This window comes from Schistocerca serialis, chromosome 2, assembly GCF_023864345.2.
Source record: "Schistocerca serialis cubense isolate TAMUIC-IGC-003099 chromosome 2, iqSchSeri2.2, whole genome shotgun sequence".
Classification (NCBI taxonomy): Eukaryota; Metazoa; Arthropoda; class Insecta; order Orthoptera; family Acrididae; genus Schistocerca; species Schistocerca serialis.
In genome coordinates, this window is record NC_064639.1 from 967,905,877 (window position 1) to 967,926,245 (window position 20,369).

The 20,369-nt window shown below is 38.7% G+C and overlaps 1 protein-coding gene across 6 annotated transcripts in view; it reads left to right on the top strand.

Annotated features, from left to right (window-relative positions):
• The window catches only part of LOC126458365 (serine/arginine repetitive matrix protein 1-like), a 178,048-nt gene that overhangs the window by 99,993 nt on the left and 57,686 nt on the right, over positions 1-20,369 (top strand). For all 6 annotated transcript variants that reach the window (XM_050095340.1, XM_050095339.1, XM_050095336.1 and 3 more), the window contains one exon: positions 13,459-13,590. In XM_050095340.1, coding sequence (XP_049951297.1) covers positions 13,459-13,590 — 132 coding nt within the window. The remainder of the gene's footprint in view (positions 1-13,458; positions 13,591-20,369) is intronic.

Below are 20,369 nucleotides of genomic sequence, written 5' to 3' on the forward strand. Positions count from 1 at the left end.
ATGGACTTCTCAAACAATACACTGAAATGCTATTACAATTAGGATTGTTAATTTTTCATTACCAGCTACAGTGAGATTTAAATTAGTTGGTATCTGAAGTTGAAGGTCCAGAGTTGCTCTGTAGTCACTTCAGTTATTGTATGTAGGCAGCCCCCACTCCACTGGTGCTTTAAGAGACTATCTCCAACAAAAATCCACAAAAAAATCTAGAATTAATTCATAGTTTAATCTTTATTACATCCCAAAACATGTCAAAAAATAATTTTAATTGGGGTCTTAGTTGTCAGTTTTTTTGAAACTGCCGAAATTTCCTGCAGGAAAAGAATTTAAAACATATGATATGGTATTTCAGAAACTATTGAACACACTGAAATATATTTTGTTTTTAATTGATTACCAAAATACCCAGCTCGGCAACAGATCTTTGCAAAGTTTGTATCACTTTGCTTTGCTGTATATATTCTTATTGTAATCATCATCATCATCATCATCATTAATTTTTTTCAATTTTTAGCTTGTAACAAGTATTAAGTAGTCTCTTATCTCCTACGAAGATCACCTTAAAATATTGAAATGGACGTGTGATATACCTGTAAATCTCCGTAATGTCTGTAAGCATGTCAAAAATCTGTTCTTAATTTTAATTAGGCTTGCAGTTGCACATTTTTCTTTGGCTATGAAATTGTCATATCAGGAAAAGTTTCCTGCAGAGAATTAGTAGGCAAACTGGCTTAGGAATAGGTGGTGACAACACTGTGGTGGTTGACAATGCCAGGCTCCCATTGATATATTGCTGATGGAAGCAGTCCAGCTCGCTCGCTGTCAGATGCCAGCTAATTTAAATCAGACTACAGCAGAAAGGAACAAACCACATAGAGGAAATTGAGGATGCAAAATTTCATTTCTGAGCCATAATGTTAACTAGCAGATGTCCAATTTGGAGAGCATGCTGATTGAAAGTATTGATGTAAATGAACTTGTAATACAATAATAATCTACAGTTAAGTTTTATTTAGGATTATTCAGTGGGCTTTTATTTTCTAAAGTCCTCCTCCAAGATAAACTGTGTGCTCTCACCATGATTGTGAAGAAATGCACTGTGTGCTATGAAATTATTGTGTGGTTATACAAACAATTTAAATACACGTTCTGTTGTTGCATTTTTAAACGAATTTTTTCTCAACTTTTTTTTTTAATGTGAGACTTCCTGCATGAAGCTACTATGCATTAACAAACCAAAAGAAACTTTCTGGTAGGTTAAAACTTTGCGCTGGACTGGAACTCGGAACTGGAATCTCTATTTGCGAGTGAATGACTCTGTTGGTATTTAATTTTTCAGATTCTTTTATAATTGATCTTCTAACAAACTTCTGGTACAAAATTCAGAAAATGGTAATAATCATATTAAAATCCCCTTGGGCTTGCAGCTGCATGAAGTACTTACAGACCTATGAGCTTTATGCCAAGTACTCTTCAGCTTGTGGATATATAACTGTTTGACCCAACTGTATACCCAAGAAGATTTTATTCAGTCATGTGGTTGAGAGACCATGCATTCATAAACTGTTAATCAGCCTTGGAAAAAAAATACTGATATCGAAGAGGGTTGTTCAGTGCAGAGTACGTTCAGAATAATGAAGTTATTGGTTGCATGACATCTACATCTATGGTCGGTGAATCATTATGAAGTGTACAGCAGAGAGTGGTTCATATTCTTCTGCACTTAAAGTTTCTTTCATTCCATTCATGGATGGAATGTGGAACGTCCTTGAGTGCATACTAGTTAAGATTTTTCTGCGTTTATGTTTCTCTTCTGGCAGTCAAGTAGGGCTGTGGTAATTCGCAGCATACTCCTTTATATACACTTGATGTACCCTGTTACTCTGACCTGATATGGATCTCACCCACTTGAGCTATATACCAGGATCAACCATACATACATTTTGTAAGCAATCATTTTCAAAGACCAGTTGCCATTTCTGAGTATCCTACAGTAAAGTTAAGTTTTGCATTTGCTTTACTTACAGTTGAGCTTATTTTATAGTTCCATTTAACCATGCACATTGTTATTCCAAAGGCGGTTTTTGATATGACTGACACACATTGTTACTCCAAAGGCGTTTTTTGATATGACTGACTGATTCATGCTTCATTTTGTTAAAGATCCTTTTTTATTTCTTACAGACCTTCCACAGTTTTAAATTTCTCCAACTTAAGAACTAAATATGAGGTGTTTGCACAAGGCAGATATTGTTTCAAGGGAGAAATGATGTTACTGTATTTATCAGATTAAACTTCTTAATATGAAAGTTCGCCATCTGTGAAAAGGAGGAACAAAAGCTAATACATTTGACTGCCATTAGTATACTACATTAATGGTAATGGTTCTATTGTACTTCCCTGGGACACACCAATTCTCATTTCTGTGTCTATAGACAACTTCACCATCCAGGATAATGTATTGCTGTCTGCCTATGGCGAAATTTTCAGTCCAGACAGACTAGTTAAAAACCCGCACAGATTTGTTTTGTTCAGTAGACATTGATGTAATGCTGAATTGAAGAATCTAAAGATTTTCTAAAATCTAGGAACACTAATCAACCTTACGACACTGTATATAAAAATCAAAGATGCTGTAACTTACCAAACAAGAAAGCAGTGGTATGTTGATAGCCACAATAAAAAACACACACACACACACACACACACACACACACACACACACACACACACACAAATATTCAAGCTTTCGCAACCCATGGTTGCTTCATCAGGAAAGAGGGAAAGACGAAAGGATGTGGGTTTTAAGGGAGAGGGTAAGGAGTCATTCCAATCCTGGGAGCGGAAAGACTTACCTTAGGGGGAAAAAAGGACAGGTATACACTCGTGCACACAAACACACATCCATCCGCACATATACAGACGCAGGCAGACATGTAAATGCAAAGAGGTTGGGCAGAGATGTCAGTCGAGATGGAACTACAGAGGCAAAGATGTTGTTGAATGACGGGTTAGGTACGAGGGGCGGCAACTTGAAATTAGCGGAGGTTGAGGCCTGGGGGTAACGAGAAGAGAGAATATATTGAAGGGCAAGTTCCCATCTCCGGAGTTCGGATAGGTTGGCGTCAGTGGGAAGTATCCAGATAACCCAGACGGTGTAACACTGTGCCAAGATGTGCTGGCCGTGCACCAAGGCATGTTTAGCCACAGGATGATCCTCATTATCAACAAACACTGTCTGCTTGTGTCTGTTCATGCGAATGGACAGTTTGTTGCTGGTCATTCCCACATAGAAGGCTTCACAGTGTAGGCATGTCAGTTGATAAATCACGTGGGTGCTTTCACATGGGCTTTGCCTTTGATCGTGTACACCTTCCGAGTTACAGGACTGGAGTAGGTGGTGGTGGAAGGTTGCATGGGACAGGTTTTACACTGGGGGCAGTTACAAGGGTAGGAGCCAGAGGGTGGGGAAGGTGGTTTGGGGATTTCATAGGGATGAACCAAGAGGTTACGAAGGTTAGGTGGACGGCGGAAAGACACTCTTGGCAGAGTGGGGAGGATTTCATGATGGATGTATCTTATTGCAGGGCAGGATTTGAGGAAGTCGTATCCCTGCTGGAGAGCCACATTCAGAGTCTGATCCAGTCCCGGAAAGTATCCTGTCACAAGTGGGGCACTTTTGGGGTTCTTCTGTGGGAGGTTCTGGGTTTGAGGGGATGAGGAAGTGGCTCTAGCTATTTGCTTCTGTACCAGGTCGGGAGGGTAGTTGCGGGAATAATTTTCCAGTTCAGTCAGGTTTGAGTAGTACCTTCTCCCGCTTCTGTGGCTGTTGGCTGTGTAAGCAGTCACAGCAAGCAGCTAGATGCTACCGGGAAAAATTTTACTGAGCGCCCAAGCTGACAGATTCAAGCATGCGCAGCAGGCCCAGATCTAGGAAGGGGGGGAGGGCAAATTCATATTCTTGAGGGGAAAAAACATTGTTTCACAAAGCGCCTAGCATCCAGCGCACGTTGGTCTATCGATTATTCATATTACTTTGAAATGTGTCCCTATCGGTTTTTGAACACATTCTAAGTTGATATCTGAATGATTTGTAAATGCGTGCATAGTGTACGTGATGTCTGTCAGGGGATTCCTCTTCGCATTTAGAAATAAACTTTCCTGCAGACAAAAGGGGCTATACGAGTAAAGCCGAACGGATGAAAGCCAACTGTTGTCTGATTACCGTATTTACTCGAATCTAAGCTGCACCTTTTTTTCCGGTCTTTGTAATCCAAAAAAACCACCTGCGGCTTAGAATCGAGTGCAAAGCAAGCGTAAATTCTGAAAAAAAGTTGGTGAGTGCCACCACAACTTATTTCTGCTGTCGAATATATGTAGCACTACACAGGCATGCTTTGTAGGCACAAAGATAAATACTGGCACCAAAACCTCTACCTCAGTAAATAAATTTAAAAAAAAAAGGGTAGAAGACGAGCTGATTTCTCCGCCCCGAGTTTCGACCACTGCATTTTCATACATTATCCAACGAAGTAAATACAAATTCCGTATTGTTCATCTTCGAATGTAGCAGCATTTCAATGTACTACGAAAATCCGACTGGCAAGACTGTTTGGGATGTTTGTCAATATGGCCAACTCTACATTCTGAATTCTTTCCTACCTTTGAGAAGAGGTGGTTGCTAATAGGAACTTTTATGAATTGTGAACCACATGCAGTATTCTTTTCACCATAAGAATAATACGCATATAAACATTTTGCCATGTATCTTTTCATGTTTGCTGCTATCTCGTTTAAATCCTGTCTGCCTAATAAACCACGAAACTAAAGTGAGACAACAGCAAACACGGAAGAATATACATATCATGTCATGTTTATATTCGTATTATTCTTATGCTTAATAGTGATACAGTCAGAAATGAAGCACGGCAGTTGACTAGGTTTTTAAATCTAAGATGACTCTAATTTCTGTGTAGAATGTAATGTACTAAAGAGGCCCCTGCAGAGAGTTTCAAACGGAGAAAAATTTTCGCTAAACTCTCTTTCAGAACATCTTCTATCATACGCAGACGTACATTTGGTTCTTGTTGATCATTATCAAAGAAAGCAGCAGTGTAAGTAACAACAAATAGCAGTTTCTTGCCAATGGATAGCTAATGCCTAATGAGACGATTCCTCTCTCTCTCTCTCTTAAAGCAAGCCATGTCGCGAGCGGTGACAGGCCGTAAACACGCACTATCAGAATGTGACAAACAATGCATTTCAGCTTAGAGTGAACCTATAACAAAGAAAACTGCACTTATCAGATCAAAGAAAAATAAGCAATCAATTCAAGCACGTGGAAAAGGAAGGGTACCCGTATAAATACGGACGGAGCGCCTGACGCATAGCAATGGCTATCTGGTAAAGCTTAACTGCTAAGCTTACGACTCGAACCAAACTACTGTAGCTGTATTGTCATTCATTTGACCTAAATTGTGTTTCATATTACAATGGACCAACTTTGTTTCGATTTGGAGATGCGGCCTATAATTTTTCCCTCCCGTTGAATTTCGAGTCTCAAATTTCAGGTGCGGCTTAGATTCTGGAAATTTTTTTTTCCTTGATTTCGAGTCTCATTTTTCAGGTGCGGCTTAGATTCGAGTGCGGCTTAGATTCGAGTAAATACGGTATGTGGTTGATTGGGTTTGCAAATGTTGAGCATTGTTATAATTACTAGCTAAGTCCATAGATTCAGACTACCAGAGTGGAAATAAACGACTAACAGGGATAACAGGTAAGAAAATGAAATTTTGACAAAGTTTTGGCCAGATCGCTATGCTAGTAAGGGCCAGTTGTACGGTCCCCGGCTAGCAGCCGCTTTAAGGTCTATTCTGGAAGTAGTGCGGAAAATGCATTGTACGAACACGTAACAATGCCTAACCGGAGAATAAATACGGGACAGAGTTAGTGAAGTTAAACGACGAATAAGCTTGGACATTGACAGGAATAGTTACAGAATTAGTGATGACAAGACTGTTTGTTAGAACGAGGAAGGAGAAGAAACGGGGACATTACAGCAATTATGGAAGAATTAAGACGATTCCAAATTTGTATAAAAATTTTGTACTACCACTTTTTGATCTCATGCTTGAGAAACTGGAGCGCATGAATGAAGTGTGAAAGTATTTCCCAACAAAAAGCTTTTTGCTTGTAGTAGGCCTAATAGGCATTTGATATTGGTACTTTGTGAATTATATTCTGTTGTCTTATAAAAATGACTATTCGTACCAAAACAGTCTTGTTTATTTGTGTATGTTACAATTGCTACAGTATTAAAAAGGCCTATTTTGTTTTATCTAGAAGATAGTGACAAAATAGACGTAATCATATAGAGAAACCACACCAGTCTTGGGTCCTATTTGTATTAACAGCTTTTTCAGTATTAGCCAACGACATTTCGATTTTTCATGTAGCAAAGTTTTTGACGAACTTTGATGCGGTAATAGTTTCTTTCTCAGAAAGGAAAACCCGCCATGTAAACCTGAAGCAAGATTAGAGAGAAAAGAAATGTGTACTGTCTTGCTTGTCTTTTGTCTTCGCTGGTTTTATGTATCCTGTATTTAATTTTATGTCACACAAAGCAGCAAGTTGTTAGCTAATAGGGAATAAAGAGTGCAAATTTTCTGAAGAGTTCTTGTTTACAAATAATCCCATCCAGTATTAACTGCGATTGTTTCCCCCCCCCTCCCCCCTCCCCCCAGAGAGCGAAATACAATGACGTGCGATAGAAGAATGCTGTGTGAAGAGGCGTGGCACTCCACTTTGGCACACCTAACACCAAATAACATGTCTTACATTTCCTCGAACACACATGTTTTATGCATCAGACTATTCAGAAAGATGTGTGCTACAAAATGAACATATTTTTGAAAGTTCGATTTAAAAAAAAAAATTAATTTCCTATCTCAAACGCTTATGGGATGGGCGGGGGTGCTACTATCTAGTGTTGCTCCGGTTCGGAAATATCGTAGATCCGAGGCTGATGCGCAGAGCAGTCTGAGATATAGTGGGGAAGTAGGTAGTCTCCACGTGACCCGTGTTTACATTTAGTGATTTTGTTGTTTCCTCTTCGTTTACTGCTCTCACGTCAAATGAAAACAAAACGGATCTCTGTGGCCGAGAGCTATCAAGTGAATTAAAATACATTCACATAATTATGGAAGGCAAAAATATGTTATTAGTTTCAGATTTTGTTTTATTTCCACCTTTCTGACGGTCAAGCATTAATCACCTTGTAGAACAATGAAGATTTTTGTCGGTTTGCTAAAGAAATTTCCTTTTATTAATCTTTTTCGCTGAGGCAGTCAATATATTTGAAATGAAGTATTTAATTCCACACTATTGGCTAGTTTCAACTGTTCGCTGCATTTCAAGTGCACGTTTTCATCTTCTAGCACTTATCGCATAATGCCATAATAAAGAACCAAACATGAGATAACACAGTACTGGTACTCCAAGAAAATTTACATCCCGAAAACCACATTGAAAAGCTTCATATCAAGTCGAGGCCTACTTCATTAGGAATTTGGACATGCGAATGTGGACTTTAAATGTGTACATTTTAGTATGGTTCACGAAATTCCGATGCTCTTGGAGTATCCTCTGATGTCTAGTTTCTCTTATGATGTAATGTAAGCTCTTTTAATGTTTAACGTGTATGTATATACAGGCTTGCTACATCACCGTAGCTGCGCAAGCTCGGTGGCGCCTGTCATCTGGCACTCTCTAGCAACTGCTGAAACTAACCTATCTCTAAGAGGTCACGGGCAAATATTGAGAATGGTGGTTTGAAAAGCGTTACTTTCAAAGTAAATTTCCTTTTACGCAAGTTGAACTATGTGCGAGAATGTACTGTGAATTTCTTAAATCACAGAGCATTTGACTCTGATTTAAAAATCAACTGAGGACAAGCCATCTACATGAATTTCGAGCCCAGAAGATCAGACATTTATGTCCATTTATGTCGTTATTAAAACTTTTACCTCCTCGTTTGCGTGATATATCTTAGTGTAATATGCTCATAAAAGACCAACATTATATGTGTAAGCCTAGCTTCTCTTGCAGCATATTAACCTTAAGACACAAGTATTATATGTGAAAGCTTTGCTTTTCTTGTAGCAACACTGTATATTAATTTAAACCGTTAACCGTTGGTGTTTGCGAGTTCGTGCTACTTAACAGTGATGTGGACATTGGCTCACCACATCACGTGTCCTAAGCTCTGAATGTCCGCTTTCATTGGCTGGCGAGATTATGAGATATGACCTATGACTGGCTTACAAAAGTGCATTGCAATCTTGATTTCAATGCTTCTGAAAGTAACATGTGGTGTTTGGTGGAATTCGAATTTATACTTTTGTAATACGAAAATATGCAGTGTACGTGTTGCTGCACATCAAAGATCTTTCAAAACGTGTTTTCTTCCCTGAGTTTCGTTTTATAAAGCGCCGGGAAATTTTACGCCCGTGTATAAAACCCTAACCATTCAAAGGATTGGTAAGATATACAGTTATACTGTCAGTTAACGGGGATAAAGTGTATTTTTAACCGGGAAGTGCGGGAGAAATCTGGGAATGGGAATTTTTTTTCCTTGTCCGCTTATACACCTTGCTTAAGTTGCCTCACTTTTCTTGCTGTTCTGGATTGCAGCTGGATCAACCAATCAGTTTGCCTACTTAGGTTTCATCTTCATTAACACATTTGTTATTTGTACCATACTGCTTCGTATATTGGGCTTTTCATAGGTGTAGATGGAGGAGGTGGTAAAAAACAAGCAATATCTATACTCTGCAAATTAATAAAGTGTGGTTGGCAGAGGGATATTTCCCATTGGGGGGAGGAGGAGTGGAGTTATCAATTTGAAGTGTGCCACTAGCCCTGGACTTAAGTGGTGATATACCATTTTCCTCCTCTGGCCATTGAACAGACTTACCCAGCCAGTTATAGGGAGACGTATTTTGAACCATAGTGCAATTTGTATTTTTCACATTAACAAACCTTGCCAGTAGGGAAAGAAGTGACAGATAAAAACGAGTGGTAAGATGCCTGCTAAAATTAGTTCAGTCATGTCTTCGGAGTCCCTAAGGGAGTGATATGTAGCAAGTTTTAACGTATTTCTGGAGTCCTCAAATAATACTGTTTGCTGGAAATTTGTGAGAATGTTTTCACAAGATAATTGGTGTCTGCCATCATGTGCCTTATAGAGTTTTCAGCATCTCAGTGATGCTCTTCTGTCAGTAAGACAAATATGTGACCATTTGTACTGTCCTTTGTTATATATGTTTAATATCCTGCACTTAACCAATATTTTGGGATAGGTCATGGACGCTTTGTGAGCAATGCCTGTTGTAGGCATTTCCATTTTTACAGTATACTATCAATGGACTGAAGTCCTCCACCTACTGTGCGCTAATTGAGCCTTTTCGTACAATTTTGTATTCCCACAAATTCTAACACCCTAGTATTTATACAAGTTGACTGAACCCTGTTGTGACTCCTTCATGTTATAGCCATATTTTTTTTGTGTTTTTTTAAGTGCACTATATACGTTTTTAATATTCGAAACAGTTCAAAGTCAATCTTTGCACCACTTTTTCATCTAACTTCTTCTCTCATAGTCTCCATTGATCTGATTGGTCCATTTTAAGACTCAGTAGTATTTTCAAGTTGTGTTTAGACAAAAAAAGTGTGATGTGAGTCGCTCATTATTGTCTATTCAGCATTAATTTATGGAATTTCACTTTGTGAGCTGGCTTTATAATTACTTGGGTATTTACTGTTATTTAGTTCTCAGCAGCTCTTTACAGATATTTTGATTCAGTTGGATGATTTGGATTGCGGCAGATGGTTGAGAGTGAGATCTATTTCATTCGGAATAACATTGACGTATAAGAGAATCAGGAGACATTATTTAAAAACCACTGGTTGGACTTTGTCATGTGGCCTAATGTGGAAGATCCGTATCTACCTTCTATATTCTATCGTTAAATATACAAATTAAAAACCCCTTACCATAGATCTGGCTGTTTGGGGTAATTTCAGAAACCTGCTGGATGGATTTTGATATGATTTTCACTAATAGACCGATTTATGAGGAAGGTTTATATATATATTATAATACCTAAATATTTTGTGCAAATTGGGTGAACTATTGTGGATTCAATTCCCTCATCACTGTGAAAATAATGCCATTGTCATCTAGTGGTGAATGGCAGAACACTTTGGAATTGCAGTAGCTCATTCAGCATGCTGTACCATTGTTGCATGGCAAAGTTTGCTTCGTACTAATGCTCTGTGAGAGAGGGTGTTTTGTACTAATGCACCAGGCGGTGCGGTAGCTCACATCTCTGATCATCGCCATGAGATGGTCTCTCTAAATGTCAATTAAATGTGTAACAGTAACATTCATGCCTTCTGAGAACTTTCCATCCACACACTTCTTAAATTGTCTAAGTTATGTGAAAGTAATTATATTCAGTTGCCTAATGGTGTTTTTCTGAATTTCGATCATAACTTTACAAATGGTCTATGAACAAGATTACTGCTGTGCTAGACAAGTACTACTGATGCAAAGCTAGGGTGTTTCACAATTTTTCTGTAATAATTGTGACATCATTATTATAAACTCTAGAATTGCTGTTGTGTTCAAGATGAGTTTCTACAATATGTGTGTCTTGTATATACATTTAAAATCTTTCAGTGAGGCAATGTGCAGGACTCTGTTCTTTGTTGTCTTCTAGATATGTGTGGTTTTTAGAGCACAGTTTGATAAAAGGTGAAACTTTCACACTTCATTTGGAAAAAAAAGTCAGCACAGTGTTGTGAGAAAAACAATCTTCGGTGTTTAAGAAACACATTAATCATGATTAACAGTGTATTAAAATCATCAGGATGAAATCACAGTGTAATGTTGCATTGTGATAAGTTTACATTGTGTTCACTGTTTTTTTTAGCTCTTCATCTATTTTCAAATATTACGGTACTCATATTTTGTGTATGAAGAGAAATTTGGAGATTTGCTGCTTTATGCATTTGTTTGCAGTTTGGCCAGAGATTGGCATCTAGGGGTCAAAACATTCAGAAGTTCCTTATCATTCTTCATGAAATGATGAGGTTGGGATGGGGATGTTCTTAAGCTCTATAATCCACATGCTCTTTGTGGAAAACCAAACACTTTCGATCTCGTGTTGTCTATGCGTGCATGCACGCAAGTGAGAGCAACGTTATTAATAGGTATAGAGATAACACAACCTCTTGGTGCTTCCATTTCCATATCTGCATTTTGGTTCAGTTTTAGGCTTGAAAGTGAGAGACATTTTGCTTCCAGTATCAAGCTAACAATTTGCAGCATTCTGTCCTGACAATTTATTGTGACATGTGACCAATGAACAGTAAAATTTTATAACTGTTCAGTTGTAGTGGGCATAGGCTTTTGTGGCTGGAATTGGATTCTGAAACAACATTTAAATGTGTAACCATTCATTGATGATGTGTACTAAAAACTAACTGATGTTTCAGTTGTTGATAGCAGGCTGCAGGTCACCGCACTGAAAGTTTCCTGTAACAATGGTCAAAATGTCAGTTATTTATAAATGGCAAAATCATACACTTCAAATAATGTTGTTGTTGTTGCTGCTGAGCTTTCCCCCTATTGCTTTAATAACCTATTCTTAACCTTTGCTCGTGTGTGGGTGTGACCTTATACATATTCTGCATTTATGAATTCTTTGTTGTTGTAAGGACCTACTGTGGATATGAAATATAACAACTCTGTGTTTGTGTGTGCGCGCGCGTGTTCTCATAGTATTTCTGTCTAAAGTTCTGAGGTTGAAAGTGATTCACATAACCACTATCATTGAATTATGTACAAGTCCCAAGTGTTAACATTTATTTGATGATTATGCAACACAGGACAATCTGGTGCCAGTTTATATGTAAGTTTTTTCCCAAGTAGGGTAAAAATAAAACAGAAAAATGTGGTAGTGACATTGCTTTTGACACCTTGCTTGGTTATTGGTCCTTCTATTGGTATTATCTGCCATTATTTTTTTGCAGTGATTGTTAAGTACCAAGAACATTGATCGCTACTATTAAAAGCTCAAATTTGGTTAATGTGAAGTTAATATTTAAAGCAGTTCAGTATTACAGATGCTTGATTAAAACTTCTTTAGCACAGCTGTACACACTATTTTGACCAGCTTGGTTATGATGCATGTCATTGACCACTAAATTTCAGCTGCTTTTGTGGTTTTTGTGATTCATATGAATTGTCTTCATTGGAGAGCATGATGCATGGTAGAGCATGAGACAAGCGCACTGTCTTTGCTTTTGCACTGGAATGTGGTGCTAGTGCACCTCAGGGTATTTGCAGGAGTCCCTTGCGGAACTTACTCTCAATTGATTTTGAACTTCAAGCAACTCTTTGCACTACATAGTGTATGGGGTTAGATGCAGGATCATCTTGCTGCATTTACACTTGTATTGGAAGTGCTTTATGGTTTTACTGAGCTGAATGTAACACATTTGTGTCTGGTAAGTTACTTGGATTTTTTAACACTAAATAGAGCAAGTATTGCATTGTTTGCTTATAAGTGTGTGTGTGTGTGTGTGTGTGTGTGTGTGAGAGAGAGAGAGAGAGAGAGAGAGAGAGAGAGAGAGAGAGAGAGAGAGAGAGGTGGATGAACTGTTGGCATTTGGCATGTGGCATGTTGATTAGCAGTCTTTGATTTAGAAATGCTTATTTGATTGCATACTGAACAAGTCAAAAATTTCTCTAGACTTCCAAGGAAGTATTACCATGAAGTACTGCTGTCTTATCTGCTTGTAAGCAGCTATCTTGTGTTCTTTTTATCTCCTTTTTTTCCACTTGCTTTTTCTTTTGTATCATCTCTTGTAAACACACTTCATTTCAGCTTTGTTTATGGGAGCTGCTTCTTACTTACCTGTGCAATGTCGTAAAAATACTTTGTGCTCACTTGCTGCACACTGCTGTCACATTTATTATGCTTTGGATAATTTCTCTCCTTGTCCTATTGAAACACTCAGTTTATAGATTCTTACTTTCACTGTACATGCTACACTTGGTATCTGCTTTGTTGTTTAGTATTACATACCTTAACATTCACTGCTTCTATTTGCTTCCAAATTTCAAATAAAACTTTATTTGGTATGCAAAAAACATTACCACATTTTTTAAAAATATTGAGTATCCTGAATCTTGGCCACTTCTAGCTTCATGGACTCAATTTTTCATTTTTGAATGTACTGTACATAACTTCAGTTTCTGTCCATAAGTTTATCAGATTATGCCTTTGATGTGGCCTATTTAACAGTCACAAAGTTCAGTATGGGGGGATAGTTATAAGTCTTTGCAGCATTATCCAACTTTATTTGAAATGATAATATTTGTGGTGCTAGGTGAGGGTTCTCGCCCAATTTTTGCACGCGAGGAAATTATGCAGGCGAGCACAGAACGTGCCATCATTCCACCAGTTGATGATCACCGTCGAATTGTGGCAATTCGTGATGTGGATCCACCTCGTATGTCAGGTAGGTTTATAAATATGATTGTGTAGCTACTTAATTCGCAAGATGTGTTCTAGTTCGGAGTTAAACTGTTTTTAATGGACAGTTAATAAAATATCAGTAAGATTCCATTATTGCATGGCAAAATTACAAAAATAGTAAATATAGATTGTGTAAAATAAGTCGCATTACCTAGATTAATTATCTTATAGCATTACTTTTATGCATGTGGGCTGCATACAAAGAAATGGAGTTAATTGATTATACAATGACAAACTGTTATCATAATTTTAGATAACATTGTTGGGATTTAACAGTTATCTCTCAGTTAAATAAACTTGCAAAAAAAACCATTTTTGATTGCCAATCATTTATTAAAAATATGACTGCTTTCGGCCTTTCATAGTCGGCCATCTTCAGATACTGCACCACTCGGCTGATGATGCCAAAGCTTGGAACAGCTGTGCTGACTCCAGTCGCAGAACTACTCATCGTTTTGTTACTGGGGTCAGCACAGTTGTTCGATGTGTAGTTGCCATCATCTGGATGGTGCATTATCTGAAAATGGCCTACTACTAGAAACCAAAACTGGTCACGTTCTTAATAAATGACTGTGTGATACGGACTGCATTCTTTTTATTTATTTTTTATACCAAGTTTAGAAGCTGTTGTGCAGTGAACAGATGGTTAAAGAAGTAGTGATTATGGTTGCTCACTTTGTTTTCAGTCCCATCTTTTAAGCGCGCGCGCGCCCACACACACACACACACACACACACACACACACACACACACACACACACACACACACACACACACACACACGAAACTGCCATCGTCCCTTGAATCCTGCCAGATGTGAGCCAGGTTTCATCAAGGTAAATAATAGGGCAGTGATTACTTTCTTTCCAGATGTTAAGCATTTTTCTCAGAAAAGTTGCCCTAGCCGCTACAATATTGGATCTCTTCATCAGAAATGTGCCTTCATCATTTCATATTCTGTACCTGAACCGCAAAGATTTTCAGAATTCTTGCACTAGAATGATGGCCACTTGTGAAAGCAGTCTTGTCATGTGAAACATCTGCGCCTTCTCTCTTGTAGGATGCTAACCACAATTGTAAAACTGCAATACAGTATGGTAGAGAGAGTCTTTCTGGAAGTCACCAAAATCGCTGACAGTTCTTCCTCCACTACTATCTTTCCTCACAGATTTATGCTTCATTTCTTGACCAGAAGTTTCAATTACTCGTGTTTGTGCAGATATTCTGTGTACAGTTCATAGTAAAACACCCTGACTGTGCTGTTGTAGTATGTTGCGTCATCAAGATTTTCTCTATTCTTACATTGCCTTCAATGTCACAAAGAAATTTGTTTGACTGCCTGTCTGTCTTTGGCTCTGTATATCTTTTAAACTCGGTCATCATAACTCCCTAACAAAAATAATACAGGGTGTTTCACAAAGAATAACCTGATTTCAAAACTTCTTATTTATTGATAAAAACATATTACAGATATGAAATTCATTGTAAAATACTTACAAATCCTTTGTTGTAGCTATGCTATTACAAATGCTTTGTGTATCCACCAAGAGCAACACGAACGCAGTAGCGAAATTCGTCATAAACTGTACACACTGTATCTGCGTTTACAGAAGCTGTGGCGACTGTTGTTCTGTTCTTCACTTCTTCCGTGTTCCAAAGTAAAAAGAGATGAACAGAATTTTCTTCACATATCCAGCATTGAGGCATAGTGCAATTGAGAAACTGATGTGTGGTGTTGTGCCAATGGGGTGGGGCTTCACCCTGTTGGAAAATGAAGTCATTGTCTTGAAGTTGTGGAAAAAGACAATTCTAAAGCATTTGAAGATAGCTCAGTGCTGGATAAGGCTCACAGGATCCTGAGCAACTGCCCTGCATTCTTTGCCTCCAAGATCCTTGGGTATGATCCCATGTGATTCTTCTTCTTCTTCAGGGTATATGTGAAGGAAAGTGTGTTCATATAAGAAGTGAAGAACAGCCGCCATAACTTCCTGTGAAAGCGGAAACATTGTGTAAAGTTTGATGAATTGAGCTACCGTCAAGTGTTGGCTATGCTGTTGCTGGTGAACGCACGGAGCATTTGTAATTGCATAGCTAAAACATTTTGGGAGTATCTTGCAATTCATCTCATGTTTGTGGCAAGTTTTTTTGCAATGTGCTTTAAAATCATATCATTCTTTTTGAGACACACTGTACTATGCTATGAAAATCAAGACTATCTTTGCAAATGTAAAACTCTTTCACACAGCGATCACATGAGTGAATGCTGGGTAGCAGCAAAACATGAATGAACTGCAGAGATGTCACATAAATGCTGTTAAGTATAAGTGTTTGTTTGGTAGTTATTACTTCATAAAATGCTGTCTGGAAGTCATCTGTTGCAGAAACAGTATGTACTGTCATCGCCCAAGCTGGATTCCGTACAAGGCTTCTCATTGGCACTTAGAAACCGAGAGAAGATACGGGTCACGGCAGAACTGATGTACCCCTCCAAGCTGCCAGTTTTGCTGCTCCCTAGTCTAGCACACAATTTTTTATTGCTATCTTTCTTTATTGTTTTTCCATAACTCAGCACTACTGATATGTGACTTGCTGCAGTCATAAGAGATTTTGCAGAATAACTTTGGTTGTATAAATTGTGAGTTTTTATTGCAGGTACTTAATGTATTATGAATTTTGTTCTTTTTCTGGGGCAACAGGAGTGAAAAAATTTGACATAATGTACACATGCATCCATGTGCATTGTGAAAGGGGAAACGTGTAGATATATTTTTAAGTACCACGCACTTTTTCGTCTCACATTTGAAATAGAGACCCAAAACTTCCTAAAAATACTACACACTACACATATTTAGACACTACTGGCCATCAAAATTGCTATACCACGAAGATGACGTGCTACAGCCGTCAGGGTACTGAAGAAACGACTTCAGGATGTTTGTAGCTGCAAATGCAAATTAATTTCTCCTTCTCCATGACAACGCAAAGCATCACACAAGTATGCGCACGCCAGAGGAGCTCATAAAACTTCAATGGACAATTCTTCCTCATCCAAGCTACAGTACGGATCTCGCACCTTCTGATTGCCATCCGTCTGGCCCAGTGAAATGTGCACTTCTCGGGGAGCAGTACGTACATGATGGGGAAATTATTGATGCAGCAAGACGTTGACTCCGAATTCGACCACTACAGTGGTGCCATGCGAGCATACAGGTCCTCAGGTCCTCCTAGTAAGGTGGCGTAAGTTGTCACAGTGAGCGGCGATTCTATTGAAAAATTGAGATCTGCAGCCAAAAGAATGGGGAATAATGTGCTGTACTGGAATCCTGAATACCAAACTGCTTTCAAAAACAAAACAAAAAATGTGTTGCATTACTTACTGAACATCCCTCCTAGATCAGTGACAGGGAGAGCCATCATTTATTTGTGTGATCGTTATCTCTGGTATCCTCTAGGCATGAATGCGAGTATATACACTACTGGCCGTTAAAATTGCTACACCACGAAGATGACGTGCTACAGACGTGAAATTTAACCGACAGGAAGAAGATGCTGTGATATGCAAATGATTTGCTTTTCAGAGCATTCACACAAGGTTGGCACCGGTGGTAACACCTACAACGTGCTGACATGAGGAAAGTTTCCAACCGATTTCTCGTACATAAACGGCAGTTGACCGGCGTTGCCTGGTGAATCATTGTTGTGATGCCTCGTGTAAGGAGGAGAAATGCAACCACCATGTTTCCGACTTTGATAAAGGTCGGATTGTAGCCTATCACGATTGCAGTTTATCGTATCGCGATATTGCTGCTCGCGTTGGTCGAGATCCAATGACTGTTAGCAGAATATGGAATCGGCGGGTTCAGGAGGGTAATACGGAATGCCGTGCTGGATCCCAACGGCCTCGTATCACTAGCACTCAAGATCTCGGGCATCTTATCCACATGGCTGTAACAGATCGTGCAGCCACGTCTCAATCCCTGAATCAACAGATGGGGTCGTCTGCAAGACAACCAGCATCTGAACGAACAGTTAGACGACGTTTGCAGCAGCATGGACTATCAGCTCGGAGACCATGGCTGCGGTTACTCTTGACGCTGCATCACAGACAGGAGCACCTGCGGTGGTGTACCCAATGACGAACCTGGGTGTACGAATGGCAAAACGGGGTTTTTTAAAAAAATTCCAGGTTCTGTTTACAGCATCATGATGGTCGCATCTGTGTTTGGCGACATCGCGGGGAATGCACATGGAAGCGTGTATTCATCATCACTATACTGACGTATCACCCGGCGTGATGGTATGGGGTGCCATTGGTTACATGTGTCGGTCACATCTCGTTCGCATTGATGGCACTTTGAACAGTGGACGTTACATTTCAGATGTGTTACGACCCATGGCTCTACCCTTAATTTGATCCCTGCGAAACCCTACATTTCAGCGGGATAATTCATGACCACATGTTGCAGGTCCTGTACAGGCCTTCCTGGATACAGAAAATGTTTGACTGCTGCCCTGGCCAGCACATTCTCCAGATCTCTCACCAATTCAAAACAACTGGTCAATGGTGGCCGAGCAAATGGCTCGTCACAATACACCAGTCACTACTCTTGATGAACTGTGGTATCGTGTTGAAGCTGCATGGGCAGCTGTACCTGTACACACCATCCAAGCTCTGTTTGACTCAATACCCAGGTGTATCAAGGCCGTTATTACGGCCAGAGGTGGTTGTTCTGGGTACTGATTTCTCAGGATGTATGCACCCAAATTGGTGAAAATGTAATCACCTGTCAGTTGTAGCATAATATATTTGTCCAATGAATACCTGTTTACCATCTGCAATTGTTCTTGGTTTAGCAATTTTAAAGGCCAGTAGTGTACTTAATATTTCGTTAAATAAGTTTCTAAATAACAGGTAATGCAAATTCTATTTCCGGCTTCAGTCAGAATTACGACGAAAAGAATATGTGATGGGATGCCTTTGTGGTGAGAGCTAGTGAATTACGATGGAGCTCCACAGTTGTTGATATATCCAAGCAACATGGGGTAAGAATCCTCCTAGGAAGATCATACTTCCATAGCCCCCCTCCCTTCCATCCCCCCTCCCTCTCCTGCGCCCCCCCCCCCCCCCACCCCTCGAGTTTGTGTTTGTGTGTGTGTGTGTGTGTGTGTGTGTGTGTGAGAGAGAGAGAGAGAGAGAGAGAGAGAGAGAGAGAGAGAGAATTGAATTGATGTAATAGATTGTATGCCATTGGATTGCAGGTGGGGAAAGATTTTGAAAATCTGTCATTGAAATTTCCCTTCAGGACAGGCCATGTATAAAATTTGGACAGTGCATTTGTTCACTATTATCAAATATTTCGGTTGTGTACCAAGAACTTTTTGAAACTTTCAACGAATGGTCCTCAGCAGTGGGATAGAAATTTTGAAACCATCTATATGGTAATATAGGTCAAGTTCCCAGATACCAAAAGCTCCAGCCATTCACTATGGTGGGCTGTGTTCGTGATGAATCAATGGTTAAAAATTTCAGAATTTCATGTGAGCGTTACATCTATAAACAAGGAATGGCCTATGGACTGGATGCGTAGTGAACTGGTGAAGGCGTGGTCCTTATATGCAAGGGTTATGGGCTCAAATCTCATCAGGTGCTATGAAATTTTTTATTCTTAAATCTTTATCAAAATGACTTTGGTCATTACTTATATTCTATTAATTGGTTTAAAATGTACTTTTTTAAAAATTTCTATTCCTGTCGCACCATTTTCCTCATTGTATGCATTTTCCATCTGCTCTCATTTTTCTTCCTATCATATTTTTTCACTTTGGCTCTTTGTTCATGCATTTTATCGTCCTACATTTTCATCCATGTTATTGCAGTCTTATTTCTATTCCTTATTTTCCTTGAATTTCATTTTGATTACCATCCCTTATTTTGTTTAAATTTTCGTCTGCATTATTTTGTCCCTAATGGAATAGGAATTTATGTTTTAAATGTTTGTATGAGCATTACCACCCAAAATAGGTATATCTTGAATGAAAAATACTTTTTTGATACTGTTGCACATTCAGTATAAATAAATTGGTTTTACCCCCGATAGATCGCCATTTTCAAATGATGATAGACAAATGAAAGTAATTAAGTTCACTTGCACAAAGATTTAAAGTGTAAAAAGAATGATGGGAAAAAATTAAACAAACTGAAAAAATTAACACTGTTATTAAGATGATTTCACAAATGAATAAAAATAAAAAAAATTACATTTAAACCAATATCGTGAAAAAAATCAGTCATTTCAGTAAGAATTTGAAAAAAATAAAATAAAAAATAAAATAATTCAGAGCACTTCACAAGATTCGAACCCACAACACTTCGCATGTGGAGACTGTATTGTAATCATTATACTACACAACAAATTTGTTTAATATTTCTTTCTTAAAGCTGTAGAGCATCACACAAAATTCAGATTATTATTATTATTGTTATTATTATTTATTCGCAAACTAGGGGCCACTAGGCTGAATGGTTGCAGGGTGTGATATCTGGGACCTTAACGTACATCTCTGTATAGTTGGTTTCAGGAAGTTGATCTCACCATTGGGGACCTTTCCTTGTAAAGTGTGACAATTGGTATATGGAGTCAACCATCAGATTTGTTTCTGCTGATTTAATGATTAATCATACGGATAGCAGAAATGGAAACAAAGTGACTCCAGTGATGCTGTTGTTCGTTAGATATTTAATCTCAGTTGTAAGCATCTTTT